Below are 13,371 nucleotides of genomic sequence, written 5' to 3' on the forward strand. Positions count from 1 at the left end.
CATGCAGACTGTTTGCTTCAAAACTCCCTTATTAGCATTGAGGATGATGACTTTTTCCCCTTCCGACTTATTTATTCAGTACAATTTTATATTTAAAATTTTTAATTAGATTATTAGTGAAAGCGTTTGTCTCTTATCTAATATCTTTTTGGACTGATTTGCTGACTTATTGTGACCATTTACTGGGAAGTGTTTCGGGCAGTGGGTCTAACAACATAAATGCAGTGCCTACAAAAATGAAGAAAACAACAACTTTCTCTAGTAACTGAGAGTCCTGGAGGGGCACACATGCAAACGCCAGGACAGCAGGGGAGTGCCCACATCCTAGAACAGAGAATATGTGGTTAGGTGGGAGCCCAGAAAGGAGAAGGGATTTTCTTAGCAATCTCCACAGACACATATAATGCAGCTATTAACTGCAAATTTCACCTCTCTACTTTTTTATACTGTAGGAGTTTTATGGAGTAAAGTCTGTTATTCTCCTTTGTGATTTCTTCTACTGCCTTGTTAACCTTGAAAAATATTCTCTCTGCTAGAGGTCTGGTAAATATTCAATTCTATTTTTTCCTTGTGTAGTTATTTAGAATGTTTCTCTCTTTAGTATCTGGTTTGGTGTGTGCTGTATTTGGTGAGGATTGAAATTAATTTCTCCTCACTAACTGCTTAACAGTTACTATGCTCCATGTGAGGAAGAATCCATTTTGATAAGCGATGCCTCCTTTCACAACACACCAACTTCTTAGGTATACTGTAGCCTCTTTCAGTGTTACGAGTTTACCCTCAAACCCATGATGTTTCTATCACTGGAACTTTGAATGTTTTCATCCATAACATTCTTATCCTTCCAGATATGATCCTTTAGAATCACTGCTGAGTAAATCCACATACATGACATAATTTTCTCCTAAACTCCCAGTTTGGAGTTTCTGTCTTCAGACTATATAGCACCTCCTTTTTATGGTGCATCTACACACACAGGAGACCCTCCCCTCACTTGTAGATTTACATTTCTGGCCACTGTTCTCACCATCATTCTTGGTGACTCCAAGAGGATGATTCTTCTAACACTCCAGGCTCTTGGTTCCTTAAATTCCTCCTTCCCTTCTGATGACCATGGCTTCCACTACTTTCACCCCACGGTCATGTCCAGAGGCCTTCCATGACAAATCACTGCAATCTGTCTCAATTCCAACCTTCCCACAGGCCAACCATCAGCCCCGTGCTCCTAGCTCACCCTCAGCTCCAACAGCACTTTCACGCCACCAGGAACTCCGATCTACTGATGCTGCCGTCCCCTCACCACTTGCCAACCACCTGGTCCTTACCTCTCTCCTCCAGCTGAGAGCCCACCACCACTCCCCTTTTTCTTCTCCTCCATCTTCCCACATGCCTGACAAAGCTCAGCTCCTCTCCTAGTGTTTTTTGAGTACTCTCCAATGACACCTTTGGCCCAATGACACCACATGAATATTGCACTTGCCTAGGCCCCCAGCACCCTCCGTGCTGTCAAGCCCAGCAGTCTATCCTTGGTCTTCACTTTGCCCCTCAGCAATAAGCAATACGCTGCCTGTTCCCCTCTTCTTCAAATACTCTCTTCACTGTCCGTTTTGTTGTTGTTGCTGAGACAGGGTCTCGCCATGATGCCCAGGCTGTTGAGCTACTGGCCTCAAGTGATCCTCATGCCTCGCTTCTTTTCACTGTCTTAACTGGCCTCTCCTTCTAGCTTCTTTTGCTGGTTTCAGCTCTCCAATCCCTAGGCTCATCCTTGGACTCTGCTCATACCCAGAACCTCATATTTCCAAGATTCATATTTCCAAATGTCTACATAGTATGTCCATTTACACTGGCAAACTTAACATATCCAAAACCAAACTCTGAAAACACTTCCCTTAACAAACATTTCTGTCCCACCTGCAGACTTCCTGCTTCAGGTTACAGCCACTGCATCCTTTCCACTGTTTGGACCACAGTCCGGGAAGCCATCCTGACTCCTCTGCTTATCTCACATCCCATATTCAATGCACCAGGAAATCCTCCTCTGATCACTTCTCACCACTTCTGTGTTATGACTCCAAACCACCATTGTCTCTCCCTTGTTTTTCGGAGCGGCTCCTTTACTAGTCTTCCCAGTGCAGCCCTGAGACCCCCATGGTAGAATCCACACTGCTGCCACAGGTCTCAACTCCTCTGCCTAGATCCCTGCGGAGACTTCATATTCTTGCTCAGAGAAGAGCCTCTGCCACGGTCTCGAAGGCACACTGCCTCCCGCACCCTCCTCCCCCGCCCCAGCTCCCAGGGGTTCACTGGGCACAGTAAGCACATGTCCATGCTCCAAGGCCTTCGCACTGGCTGTCCCCTCACTGCCGTCCAGTCTTCCCTCAAATGTCATCTCCTCACTGGCCCCCAGCACTCATCTTCCAACTCCTTACAGGACTCTGCCTTCTAGGCTCATCTTCAAATCTCCTATACTACTCACTCGTCTGTCTCTTTTACAAGAACAAATCTCCTTGAGAGAAGAACAGTGCCTGGAACATGGCAGGCACTCAATAAATGTTTGGTATGTGGACAAGTAAATATTAATTTGGGAAAAAATGTATTTCATCTAGCCTTTCAATTTAGGAAGCCATTTTCTATCTCTCAATGTCATTTTGTATCTTAAAACGTTTGTGATTTAAGTCTTAGAAATCTAATTCATTTCTTGGTAAGATTACTTATTCCTGGATATTTATAACTTTTGATCCCACTCTGTATAATTCTCTTTTTATCATTAGATATTCTAATTGGCTATTAGTAGCAAAAGACAAATAATTTAAAATTGTTCTGTTATGAGGCCAATATAAAGACTCATTTTATTAGTTCTAAGTATTTTTCAGTGCTTTATTTGTTCCAAGAGCTTTATCCCCCTATGTTTTTCCTAATACGAAATAATGTCACCTTCATTTCCTTTTTGCCTTATCTTCCAGTTTCTATTTAACTGTGTTGCAGAAATTCCAGAGCAACAAATTAAATGACAGCACCCATCATTGTCTTTTCTTGATATAAACCGCAACCAGGCTTAACTGTGAACTGTAATATTTGCCACTGGTTTGAAAAAGACTAAGGACTCTACCATGTTAAGGAAATAGCTTTAGGACAGGTGTGGTGGCTTATGCCTGTAATCCCAGCACTTTGGAAGATGCAGGTGGGAGGATCGCTTGAGCCCAAGAGTTCAAGACCAGCCTGGGCAACATAGTGAAACCCCATCTCTACAAAAAATAAAAAAAATCAGCCAGGTATGGTGATGCACATCTGTAGTCCTAGCTACTCAGGAGGCTGAGGCAAGAGGATCACCTGAGCCCAGGAGTTCAAGGCTGCAGTGAGCCGTAATTGCAGCACTGCATTTTGCCTGGGTGACATAGTGAGACACAGTCTCAAAAAAAAAAAAAAAAGAAAAAGAAAAAGAAATATCTTCCTATGGGCATTTTAAAAAAAGCATTTTTAATAGGAACTGATGTTGAATTGTCTAATGTTCCTTTTAAAACACCTAAGATGACTGTAGCTTTTCCTATCTAACTTCCTAGTATGTAAAGTTATATTAATAGATTCCCTTGTACTACACTTACAAGTCACATTTAATCATAATAAATTACTGTTTTCTGGCCGGGCATGGTGACTCATGCCTGTAATCCCAGCACTTCGGGAGGCCAGGACAGGCAGATCACGAGGTCAGGAGATCAAGACCATCCTGGCTAACACAGTGAAACCCTGTCTCTACTAAAAATACAAAAAAAAATTGGCCGGGTGTGGTGGCACGTGCCTGTAGTCCCAGCTACTCAGGAGGCTGAGGCAGGAGAATAGCTGGAACCCGGGAGGTGGAGGTTGCAGTGAGCTGAGATCGTAACACTGCAGTCCAGCCTGGGCAACAGAGCAGGACTCTGTCTCAAGTAAATAAATAAATAAATGAGTAACTGCTTTCAAGTGTTACTATATTTACTAGTATTGTTTCTGATTTTTCTATCTTTATTCATATTATTCTATGCTTTTGTTACATTATTTTTCTTAGGTTTTCTTGTATTTTCCAGATACAATAACCCTGGCTTATATCTTCCTTTCCATTATAAATATTGCTATTGTTCTGTATAATTTTTCTTAAAAGCTCAAAACAATGCACCTACAAGTAATTTAGAACCAAGAAGCATTTCTGAAGACAGCCTTTCATTTCTTCATTGGTTACTATTCTGTTCAGTTTTTCCTAATCCTATGGTATCAATTATGAAAGTTCCTATTTTCTAGAAAATTATTTTTTAGTATTTTGTTCTTTAGCTTAATAGTACAAACATTATATTGTACTGTTTGATGATTTTTTTCTGTCTGGGTTAAATGTTTTTCTAGATCTTTAACCTCTAATTTTGTCTAGGTTTTTTCTTCCCATCCCCCAATTAAATATACCAAGTATATATTTCTCATACTTTGCTTTTCAAAGATCCGGTTCTTTCTTATTCATTTACTTCTCCTTTTCATTGATTTTTCTTCTTGAATGGTTCTGCCTACACCTGCTACCAGGACCAGTGAGTAATGAGTGTCAGGTCCCCAGCTGAAGGTGGTCAACTCTACTTGTCTGGTAAAGGAGCCCCACTGGGCGGTGGGTAGGAAAGAGAATGCAAGGCTCTGGTTAGGGCCTTGTAAAAGTCCTCACTTGAGGCCTACCCCACGCTTGGGCACCCTCATAGACATGTGCACCAAGTTCCAGAAAAGTCCAACTAGACTTCACTGTTAGTACTGTGACACAAGTAAGGGCCAATTACACAATTTAATTATCAAACAATAACACAACACTAACCGTTTCAGCTTTCACAAATGTGGACTCAATCTATGGCCGCCACCAAGATGGGTTTGTTCTCCTTTTAACAGTCTATAGAGAATCTGCTAAGCATACACTAACAAGGGATTATAGCTGATGCCACCTCCCACACCTCTCACTCCTGTCCTGTCCTTGCCCAGAGCTCCAGGCTCAATTTGAAGGTTTCTTGACATTTCTTCCCCTACCCCTCAAGCCAGGGGCAACCCCATTCTGAACTGGTATCCGTCCCCATAAGCCTGTTGTCCTTAGGGTCTCAGCAGAGGTGATACCTCTGACTATCTAGGCATCCAGCCAAGAATCTATCTCATACCTCTCTGTGCCCTATCCTAAGTATTCCCAAATCAATCTCCTCTTCTCTACCTCAATTATCACAGGCCTAGCTCAGGCCCTGACAGTGTCCATCTAAACTACTGGAAGAATCTCCACTTCACTGAGCTGTCACAATGACCTCTCTGTTGTGCTTCAAAGCTTTTAATGGCTCCCTATCTCTTCCATGACAAGGGACTCCCTCAGTAACAGGGAGCACAAGCTTTCCATGATCCGACTCTGGCATACCTGACCAGCCTCACTTTGTGCTGCTCCCTGCCTTGTCTATAAAGATCCAGCCATGGTGAAATGCCTCCAAATCCCCATTCACACCAAGACTTTCTCACTTATGCTGTACCACCCTGCCTGGAAAACCCTTTGGTCCATTCCTGGACCAAATGGACTCAGACTCCTAAGTCAAGTCTAAATTGCACTCAACCTGGTATCCTTGACACCTGAGTGTACAGTGCATGGGCAACCTTCCCCCTCAGTCTAAATTCATAAAATGTGCTTCTTTCCATACCAAGTTTATTTAAAACACTGCAAACATATTCAAGGTCAAGTTGAGAAACTTTTCAATGGGCATCTGTGAGCTGATTTCTGGGGAATAAACAAAGTGTGCTTACGGACTTAGTGATCCGCTGATGAAGGTACTGATTCTGTTCAGCAGGACAAACAGCAGAACGTGGGAAGTTCTACATTAAAGATATAAACATATACCCCATGAGGGCAAGAGTGGGGAGACTGAATGCAGCTGGAGACAGGTAGTGGACCCGGTGACTGCACAGATCTTAAGGGACAGGCAGGGTGTGACTGATTGTGATGGGGTGGGACAGCCCAGACATAGGGCTGCTTTAAGGACCAAACAGTCCCACAGGGGACGTGGCGGTGCTGCTGATCTGAGCCAGGTGTCAGGGGCCCACCCACCCCAACAGGCAGTCCCACTCACCGCCTGAATGATTCCGGAGGATAGAGACACACCGCCACTGCTCCACATTGGCAAGCTTACCACTGGAGCCGAACACGGTGCTGGGGCCGATGTACCTGTGTGAGAAAGGGGCCAAAAAGGCACTCATGGAGTGCTCTGGGCACTGCATAGAAATGCTCCCTGCAGCCAGCTTATCAGGGCACACAGAACAAAGCAAAAACAAACAAGAACTGGAAAGCACTGGGTTGTTGAATAAAAGGGGCTGGTTAGGTGAATTATGATCCATGCACTTGATGAAATAGTACACAGCCATTACAAATCTTGCATGGGAAAACGTTCACAATAAGTGAAAGAAGCAGGCCACAGGACATCACATACAATATGATATCACTTATGTAAAGGAAAAAAACCCACATGACATGGATAGCATCTATGCATGGAAAATGGATTAGAAGGACACACATCCCAAAATGTCAAAATATTAACTGCAGCTTTCTTTAGGTGGTGTGATGAGGGATATTTTTTCTTTTGTATTTTTAGTTTTCTAAATTGTATACTAAATGTTATTTATGTTGGCTATTTAAAGAAGCAAAATCAACAGTATTTTATTTTTAAGCATCTCACAATGAATCAAATGGCTTTGACATCTGAGGCAGAGAAACCACGCGATCTATAGGTACTAGCCCCCACCACAGGAGCCAGAGGAGCATCAATCACCTGGGGCCTGGTGGAGGCAGTGCTGACACACCGATGATCAGAGCCTCTGATAACACCTTTTGCTCTTGTAGAGCTCATCACAAATCCACAGAAAGAGAGTGTGCTGAGATAGCCAAGTATGCTGAAGAGACAGCCTCTGCCTCTGCTCTTGAAGCCACAGCCACAGGGCCACGCTTGGTGACCAGTGGTGCAGGGTCTGGTGCCCCAGACTGACTGGCCCAGAGACCTGGGAGCAATAGTTTTCCAGGTGATGGTTAGCTCCTTTTGAGAGTAGAGCAGAGGCTGCCCCAGGTGGGGACCAACAGAGAATAAAGTAATGGCAAAGAGGCTGGACTCTGGATCCCCTGCCCCAGATCCTGGGCAAGAACCAGAGCACCCTGACTTTTAACCATTTTGTATATTGGGCTTCCATTGGAAATTTCACTTGAAAAAACAAAAGCAATGAAGCCCCACCCACATTGGCACTAGAAGAGATCAGACTTTCCTTTTCAGGTGAGAGCCTGCTGTCCTGTGAGGGGGCAGCTGACCAGGTCTCCTGAATTCCTGGTCAGGCTCCACCTGCTCCTGACCTACATGCACTTTCTACTACTTATGAGGTCAGGGCTATGGGAACTTCAGTGACAGGGTAGGGAAAGGTGACTTTGATAAAGACCAGCAAAGCAGCTTCTAAAAATAAAATGTGAAGAAAGGAAAATGATGCTTACGTAGCCCGCTTCCACACCATAATCAGTTTGTCATCTCCCCCAGAAGCTAAATACATCCCACTGTTTGACCACCGCACACAGTTCACACATGCTGGGAAGAAAAAAAAATAAGGTGATGAAAATCCAGTAGTCATGCCCATTTGCTTTATGTAGAGTTTGGCAAGATGTAAAGGGTTTATAAAATCTAATCTATCTAATCTATTTAAGGCATCTACTGTGTGAGAGCCCCAGAAAAACAATTCAGTTTAAGCACTAACCTACTTGTGCTATAAAAACAAATTACCAGAACAGTCTGGAGGGGGAAAAATATACATTATCTGAGAATCGTTAGTGCTGAATGACATAGTCAATAGAAGGCTTCTTTCCAAGAAAATCAAAAAATGATAACCAAATCTCATTATTTCAAAAGGGTCATCTATTAATGAGACATATTTCTGAGTAGAGATTATTCTCAAAAAAAGAGTACGTGCTAAAAAGGGTCAGATGCTTTTTCTAGATTTTTCAGATGAACAGTCTGTTACAGTATAAAACTCTGACTTCATCTCATCTGTCAGAGCCAGCACTGTCACATTCGGATTTTCCAACTCGCCAGCACTGCAGATTGACTGACTCTGCGCTTATAAGCTAAGATCAGCAGAAATTCCCCCAGGCCCCTGATGGGCCAGAGCCTCCAAGAGCACTCACAACTTGGCCTTTGGAAGACCTGAAAGATGGCTATCAAAGTTGTAGCCCCCACATGGCCCGTGAGTAACATGCTCCAGGTCCGAAGACACTGAGAGGCATGTTGAGAGGACAAGAACACACAGAGGAAAGGAAGGAGCTGATGTCCAAAGGCCAGTGACTGTTCATTAAGCATCTCAGGGGTGGGAAACTAAGGCACTACAGCAGGAAAGGAAACCATCACACTATCTGATGGCCAAAAGGGTCCTGGCAGAGAGCCTCAGAGTGACACAGTGCCAACCTGAGATGTTTTGGCAAATTGTCTCTTGCGCACCCTTCCCCAGAACCCTACTGTGTCCAGGTCGCTGGCCCCAAAGCCCCATGGAATCAGGCAGTAACGACTCATGAGCAGGAAATCACCAGAGGTACCTGCAGACTGTCCAAAGATGGTTCTGTGGGCGGGCCGAGTCTTCTGCTGAATAACTCACCCAGGTGTGCAGCCAACATCTGTGCCTTCAGACAGCAGGCCGAGGGGAGTTACCGCCGCACGGGGCCTTATCTTTCTAATTACAAACACATGTGCTAACCTTGGGCACTCTGCCAACACGCAAAGCCTGCAAAGGGCCACTCTGTAATACCTAAGTGATTGTCCATCTGGCAAAGCATCTTGGGAATATTTTCATCCTTCTCGTCATCCTCCTGGAGGACTGGAGACATATTCCAGATCACAACCTTCCCAGAATCCTGCCCTGGAATGAAGGAGCAGAAATGGCTGAATGTGCAAGGAGTAGAAATTTGATATTAATATTTAATGTCAAATTAAATTAGGAGAAGTCCTCACTTAGCTTCCATAAACAATAATTAACTAGATCTAAGGAGACTGAATTTAAATTACTAATTTAAGTTACAGAAAAGATGATAAGTACTCATGGGGACAAAACGGAGCGGACTTAGCAGTCAGCAGAAGTCAACCTGACTTTACAAAAAGAACTTTAGACTAGCAATCAGGAGGGAACTAAGCTCTGATCTGGCCTCTAACACGGATCCACCAGGGGTCCCTAAAAGGTCTTCATCCCTGCCCAGCACCTAGACTCCGACTCCTTGACTCCTCATCTGTGAAATGAGGAGAAGGGAAAGTCAATGTCATAAGACCTTTTCTGTTCTGTGTACACCCTAAAAAGCAAACAGAAAAGCACACCCTAGTGGGGTTTCCCTCCCCTTCCAGGTGCTGCCTGGAATTTAGTCTGTTCCAGAGCCGACTGTTTTGAGACCCAAATGTACCCTGAACACAGGAAAAATGGCTCATTATCTTGTTATCCACCCTTTGCAGTTACCTACAGATGAGAGACCAACCAAAAGAGGGGATTTAGGGCTCCCGTGGTCATGAGTTGATGTATTGCTCGGCTAAAAAATATACCCATGCCTTTCAGTAATGATTTCTTTTCTTTCTTTTTTTTTTTTTGAGATGCAGTCTCGCTCTGTCTCCCAGGCTGGAGTGCAGTGGCACGATCTCGGCTCACTGCAACCTCCGCCTCGCAGGTTCCAGCGATTCTCCTATCTCAGCCTCCCGACTAGCTGGGATTACAGGCGAACACCATGACACCTAGCTAATTTTTGTATTTTTAGTAGAGACGGGGTTTCACCATGTTGGCCAGGCTGATTCGAACTCCTGCCCTCAGATGATTCGCCTGCCTTGGCCTCCCAAAGTGCTGAAATCACAGGCGTGAGCCACCGTGCCCAGCTTTAGTAATGATTTCTAAGCTTTCCATCACTGATATCTAACAAAGTTTAGCCCCTCACTTAATTTTCCTATTATAATGGGGCCAAATCCAATGAACATGCCAAAATTACCATAAAGCATGTTTGAAACTGCCTCTTGGCCAATATGTAAAAGTATTTCCAAAACATCTCTGCTGGACCAAGGTGGCAAAATGTGTGTCTTCTGGGTACAGGTGCGAACCCTCTGATTCCTTCAGCTAAGTCCATGTGTTCTCTCTCATGTGCTGCACCTCCTCCTCTCGGGTGCAGTCCACAGCATGGAAGGAGAGAAAGGCTTCCCTGCCCACAGCTTCCCCACACTCCCTTCCAGCTCCTTGATTCTGGGTGGAAGCATCTGCTGGAAACCCACCCTGCAGCACCTGGCCTGAGGACCTAGAGCTCACAAAGGCACTCTCTAAGTGCTGCCTGGGGAGGCCTGGTTGGAGGGAGGCCCCGCTCTGGGGTAAAGATGACAGAGGGCTGGGCTCTGTGGAATGCTACATTGTGTCACTATATATACATCTTGGTATTGTGGCATGAAGAACAGCTCTGTCCTTCCAAATAGAACCATGCAACATTGCAAAAGATGCTGGCTGAAGCATAAGGGCAATACTACCAATAACAGTTTCAAACGGTGTGGGCTTTCTTACTTGCCCACAGTGTGCTTTCTCTTTAACCTAACTGAATTCCTTTGACGAGAAAATGGGCCTAATAACTACACGATTGCTTCAGAAGCTTAAACCACCCTCATTCCCTTTTTTCAGATGAGAAAAATGCTGACAGAGCCCTTGCCTCTGGGGCTGGGCTTTGCCCACTGGACCACCTACCACTCTCGATGCTCTACAAGTTTGGGGATACAAACTGATTTTAATATTAACTCAATAAACAGAAATTAGAATGATACATCCGCTGCCAAAATACTTACAGAGAGCACACTAAAGCCATAAAAGGATTTTGATTTTATTCATTCAGATAACACATTATAACTGTACATTTTAAACAGCGTTGCATCCATCCTGAAAAATAGCAAGTATTCCCTCTACAGCTAAATGGACAGCAGGAGAAGAGCAAGGTGGCAGGGCTGTTAAGCTTTCCCTTTCTTTATTCCATAAACATACCTTGTCCTCCAGTTGCGAACTTGGTCCCGTCAGGGTGAATATCAACTGAAAAAATCGGCTTGCCTGGAAACAAAGAAAAAAAAATACAGTATCTAAATTGGCTTTTATTCATTGAAGTGTATCAAACTCAACAGATTCAGTTAAAGTCTAAACTGCTAGAAGATTCTCCAAACATCAGACAACTGAAAGTCCAACAGTGGGAGAAAGCATTCCATCACTGAGAATGGCTGAGCCCATAGGATGCCTGGGCATTTGTCTGCCATCTTGTAGGGATGTGTGTTTGTAATGGCTATGAGCTGTTCATGATTGAAGTTCTGAGTCTCAGGTACTTAGTGAAAAGGGCACACAGCTGTAACTCCAGACATCTCCCTATTGTATGGATCTGCACTTGACTGGCAGCCTAGACAGAAGGAGTACTATTTGTCTTTTCTGGCTGACAGCTGAGCAGGACCAGCGCTGGCTGCAACCAAGGAGCATTGCTTCGCTTGTCATACTTCTGCTTCCAAACAGCCCTCTTTTGTTTGTGCTGTGAAGTTCCCATACCGTCTGCCATCTCAGCATCTCCTCTGGCTGAACCTCCTTCACAGTTTGTACTCTATGTTAAATTAGCTGTTCAATTCCTCCAGGAGAAAGGACTGTGGCTATTAGTTCTTAGAAGCCCCAAAGAGCCCAGTATGGGCCTAGGCTTGCACTAGGATCCCATGAAGCTAGCTGGCTGGCTGGGTGGGTGGATCAGACTGGCAAAAGCACTGTAGGAGCTTGAAACCCAGCAGACCATAGAAGGCACTCACGCCTGGTGGGCATTTGTCCAGCTCCCTGCTTCTAGGACAAAGGTTTAAGAGCTACAAGTGGCATGTCAGTTGCTGTTGAGTTCATCACATCTTCAGCCTCTAGCACAGTACCCAGTGCACAGTAGCGCAGTAATATTTGTTCATTGACAAAGGAGATACATGACAATGATCTGAGCATCAACAATTGCTGATATAGATGGGCTGTTGCCAAGAGTCTCTTAATTGAACATGTTCTGTCTCTGTCACCCAAGAGGAGGCAATGTGGACACAGTACCAGAGTCACCAGCCCTAGAATCACTCAGCAAGTACTGGGATCAGGAGTGTGTGGGCAGGCAGTGGCTGCCTGAGAACTGTGAAGTCCTGCCAGGGCTCCCATGCAAGTGTGAAAATTAAATGCTGGTGCCCAAAAGGCACTGCCCAGCATGGGACCCAGGCAGCACCCAGCTGTGGAGAGCCGCAGCCATGTAGTCAAATCAAGCATGAACTTGAGAGAAAATACACTTTCCTTCTTACTGGTCACTATGTAGTATAGGTTGAGTATCCCTTATCTGAAACACCTGGGACCCGTTTTAACCAAAGGGAAATGACAGAAGCAATGTTGCTCCAGTTCCAGGTGTAGGCCTTAAGAGTCTAGCAGTTCAACTTTGGCTCTCTGGAGAAACCTAGTTGTCATGTGAGAAGTCCAAGTACCCTGAGACCACCATGTTTTGAAGAGGCCCAAGCTGGCCACATGTAGAGCATCAAAGAGCCCGGACAAGTGAGAATCAAGGCCACAGACACAGGCCTGGTGAGGTGTTCTATCCCCAAGCTATTCGAGCCATCCCAGCAGATTCCATAGAGCCAAGATGAGCTGAACCTGCTAAGTCCTGACAAGCTGCAGAATTATGAGCAAATAATAAAACTGTTATTGGTTTAAGCCAGCAAATTTAGGGGTTTGTCATATAAGAGATAAACCAAAATGCCAATTCATTTGCTTTTCTGCTTAAGCCAGCTTGAGCTGGGCATTTGTCATTTTAACAAAAAATGTTCTAGCTGACAGCTTTGGTCTTGACAGGCAATCAGGGCGGAACATTCCCCTCCCCTTGGAGTGCTTTTCAGTTCCATAAGTCTGTGAGACATTGTATTACATCAGTCCCCTCAAGAAGCACACCAGAAACCCTTACCTGCAAGTCACAGTTCCCCTGACTACCCAAGAGCACATACAGGCTGAGCCAGGCCGTGCTGAGGGCTCAGCTGCACAAGTAACCAATTACAGCCCATGCGCTTTAGATCATGCCCACTCACAGCATCAACTGCATGTTTTCTCACTCAGTCTCTGTTTGCAGATTTCTACTATGTGCCAGGCATTAGGCTAAGCAATGAGAAAGTAAAGATACATAATCATACAAACTCCCCTAGTAAGATGTCCACTGATGGACACTTCACAAGCAGAAAGCCACCTGACTCAGCCTCGGGCTTCCTGCAGAAATAATAACTGAATTGGGTCCCAAGGGTTGAGTAAGAGTTAGCCAGAAGATCGGGTGAAGGAGAGGGTTTTCAGGCTGAGGGG

The 13,371-nt window shown here is 44.7% G+C and overlaps 1 protein-coding gene across 15 annotated transcripts in view; it reads right to left on the minus strand.

The window, feature by feature from the left end:
- The window catches only part of HIRA (histone cell cycle regulator), a 101,627-nt gene that overhangs the window by 69,423 nt on the left and 18,833 nt on the right, over nt 1-13,371 (minus strand). For 7 of the 15 annotated variants that reach the window (XR_010155978.1, XR_001712906.4, XM_009437780.5 and 4 more), the window contains exons 2-5: nt 11,032-11,094; nt 8,794-8,904; nt 7,496-7,586; nt 6,096-6,190 (exon numbers count right to left, since the gene is read on the minus strand). Coding sequence is in view for 7 of the 15 variants with exons in the window: in XM_001165585.6 (XP_001165585.1) it covers nt 6,096-6,190; nt 7,496-7,586; nt 8,794-8,904; nt 11,032-11,094 (360 nt within the window). In the remaining 8 variants the exon portion in view is untranslated. Of the gene's footprint in view, nt 1-5,772; nt 5,842-6,095; nt 6,191-7,495; nt 7,587-8,584; nt 8,720-8,793; nt 8,905-11,031; nt 11,095-13,371 lie in introns of those variants that run through there. The other 8 variants (XR_010155977.1, XM_063807730.1, XM_063807733.1 and 5 more) reach the window with 4 other exon arrangements.

The sequence above is a fragment of the Pan troglodytes genome, chromosome 23 (assembly GCF_028858775.2).
Source record: "Pan troglodytes isolate AG18354 chromosome 23, NHGRI_mPanTro3-v2.0_pri, whole genome shotgun sequence".
Lineage (NCBI taxonomy): Eukaryota > Metazoa > Chordata > Mammalia > Primates > Hominidae > Pan > Pan troglodytes.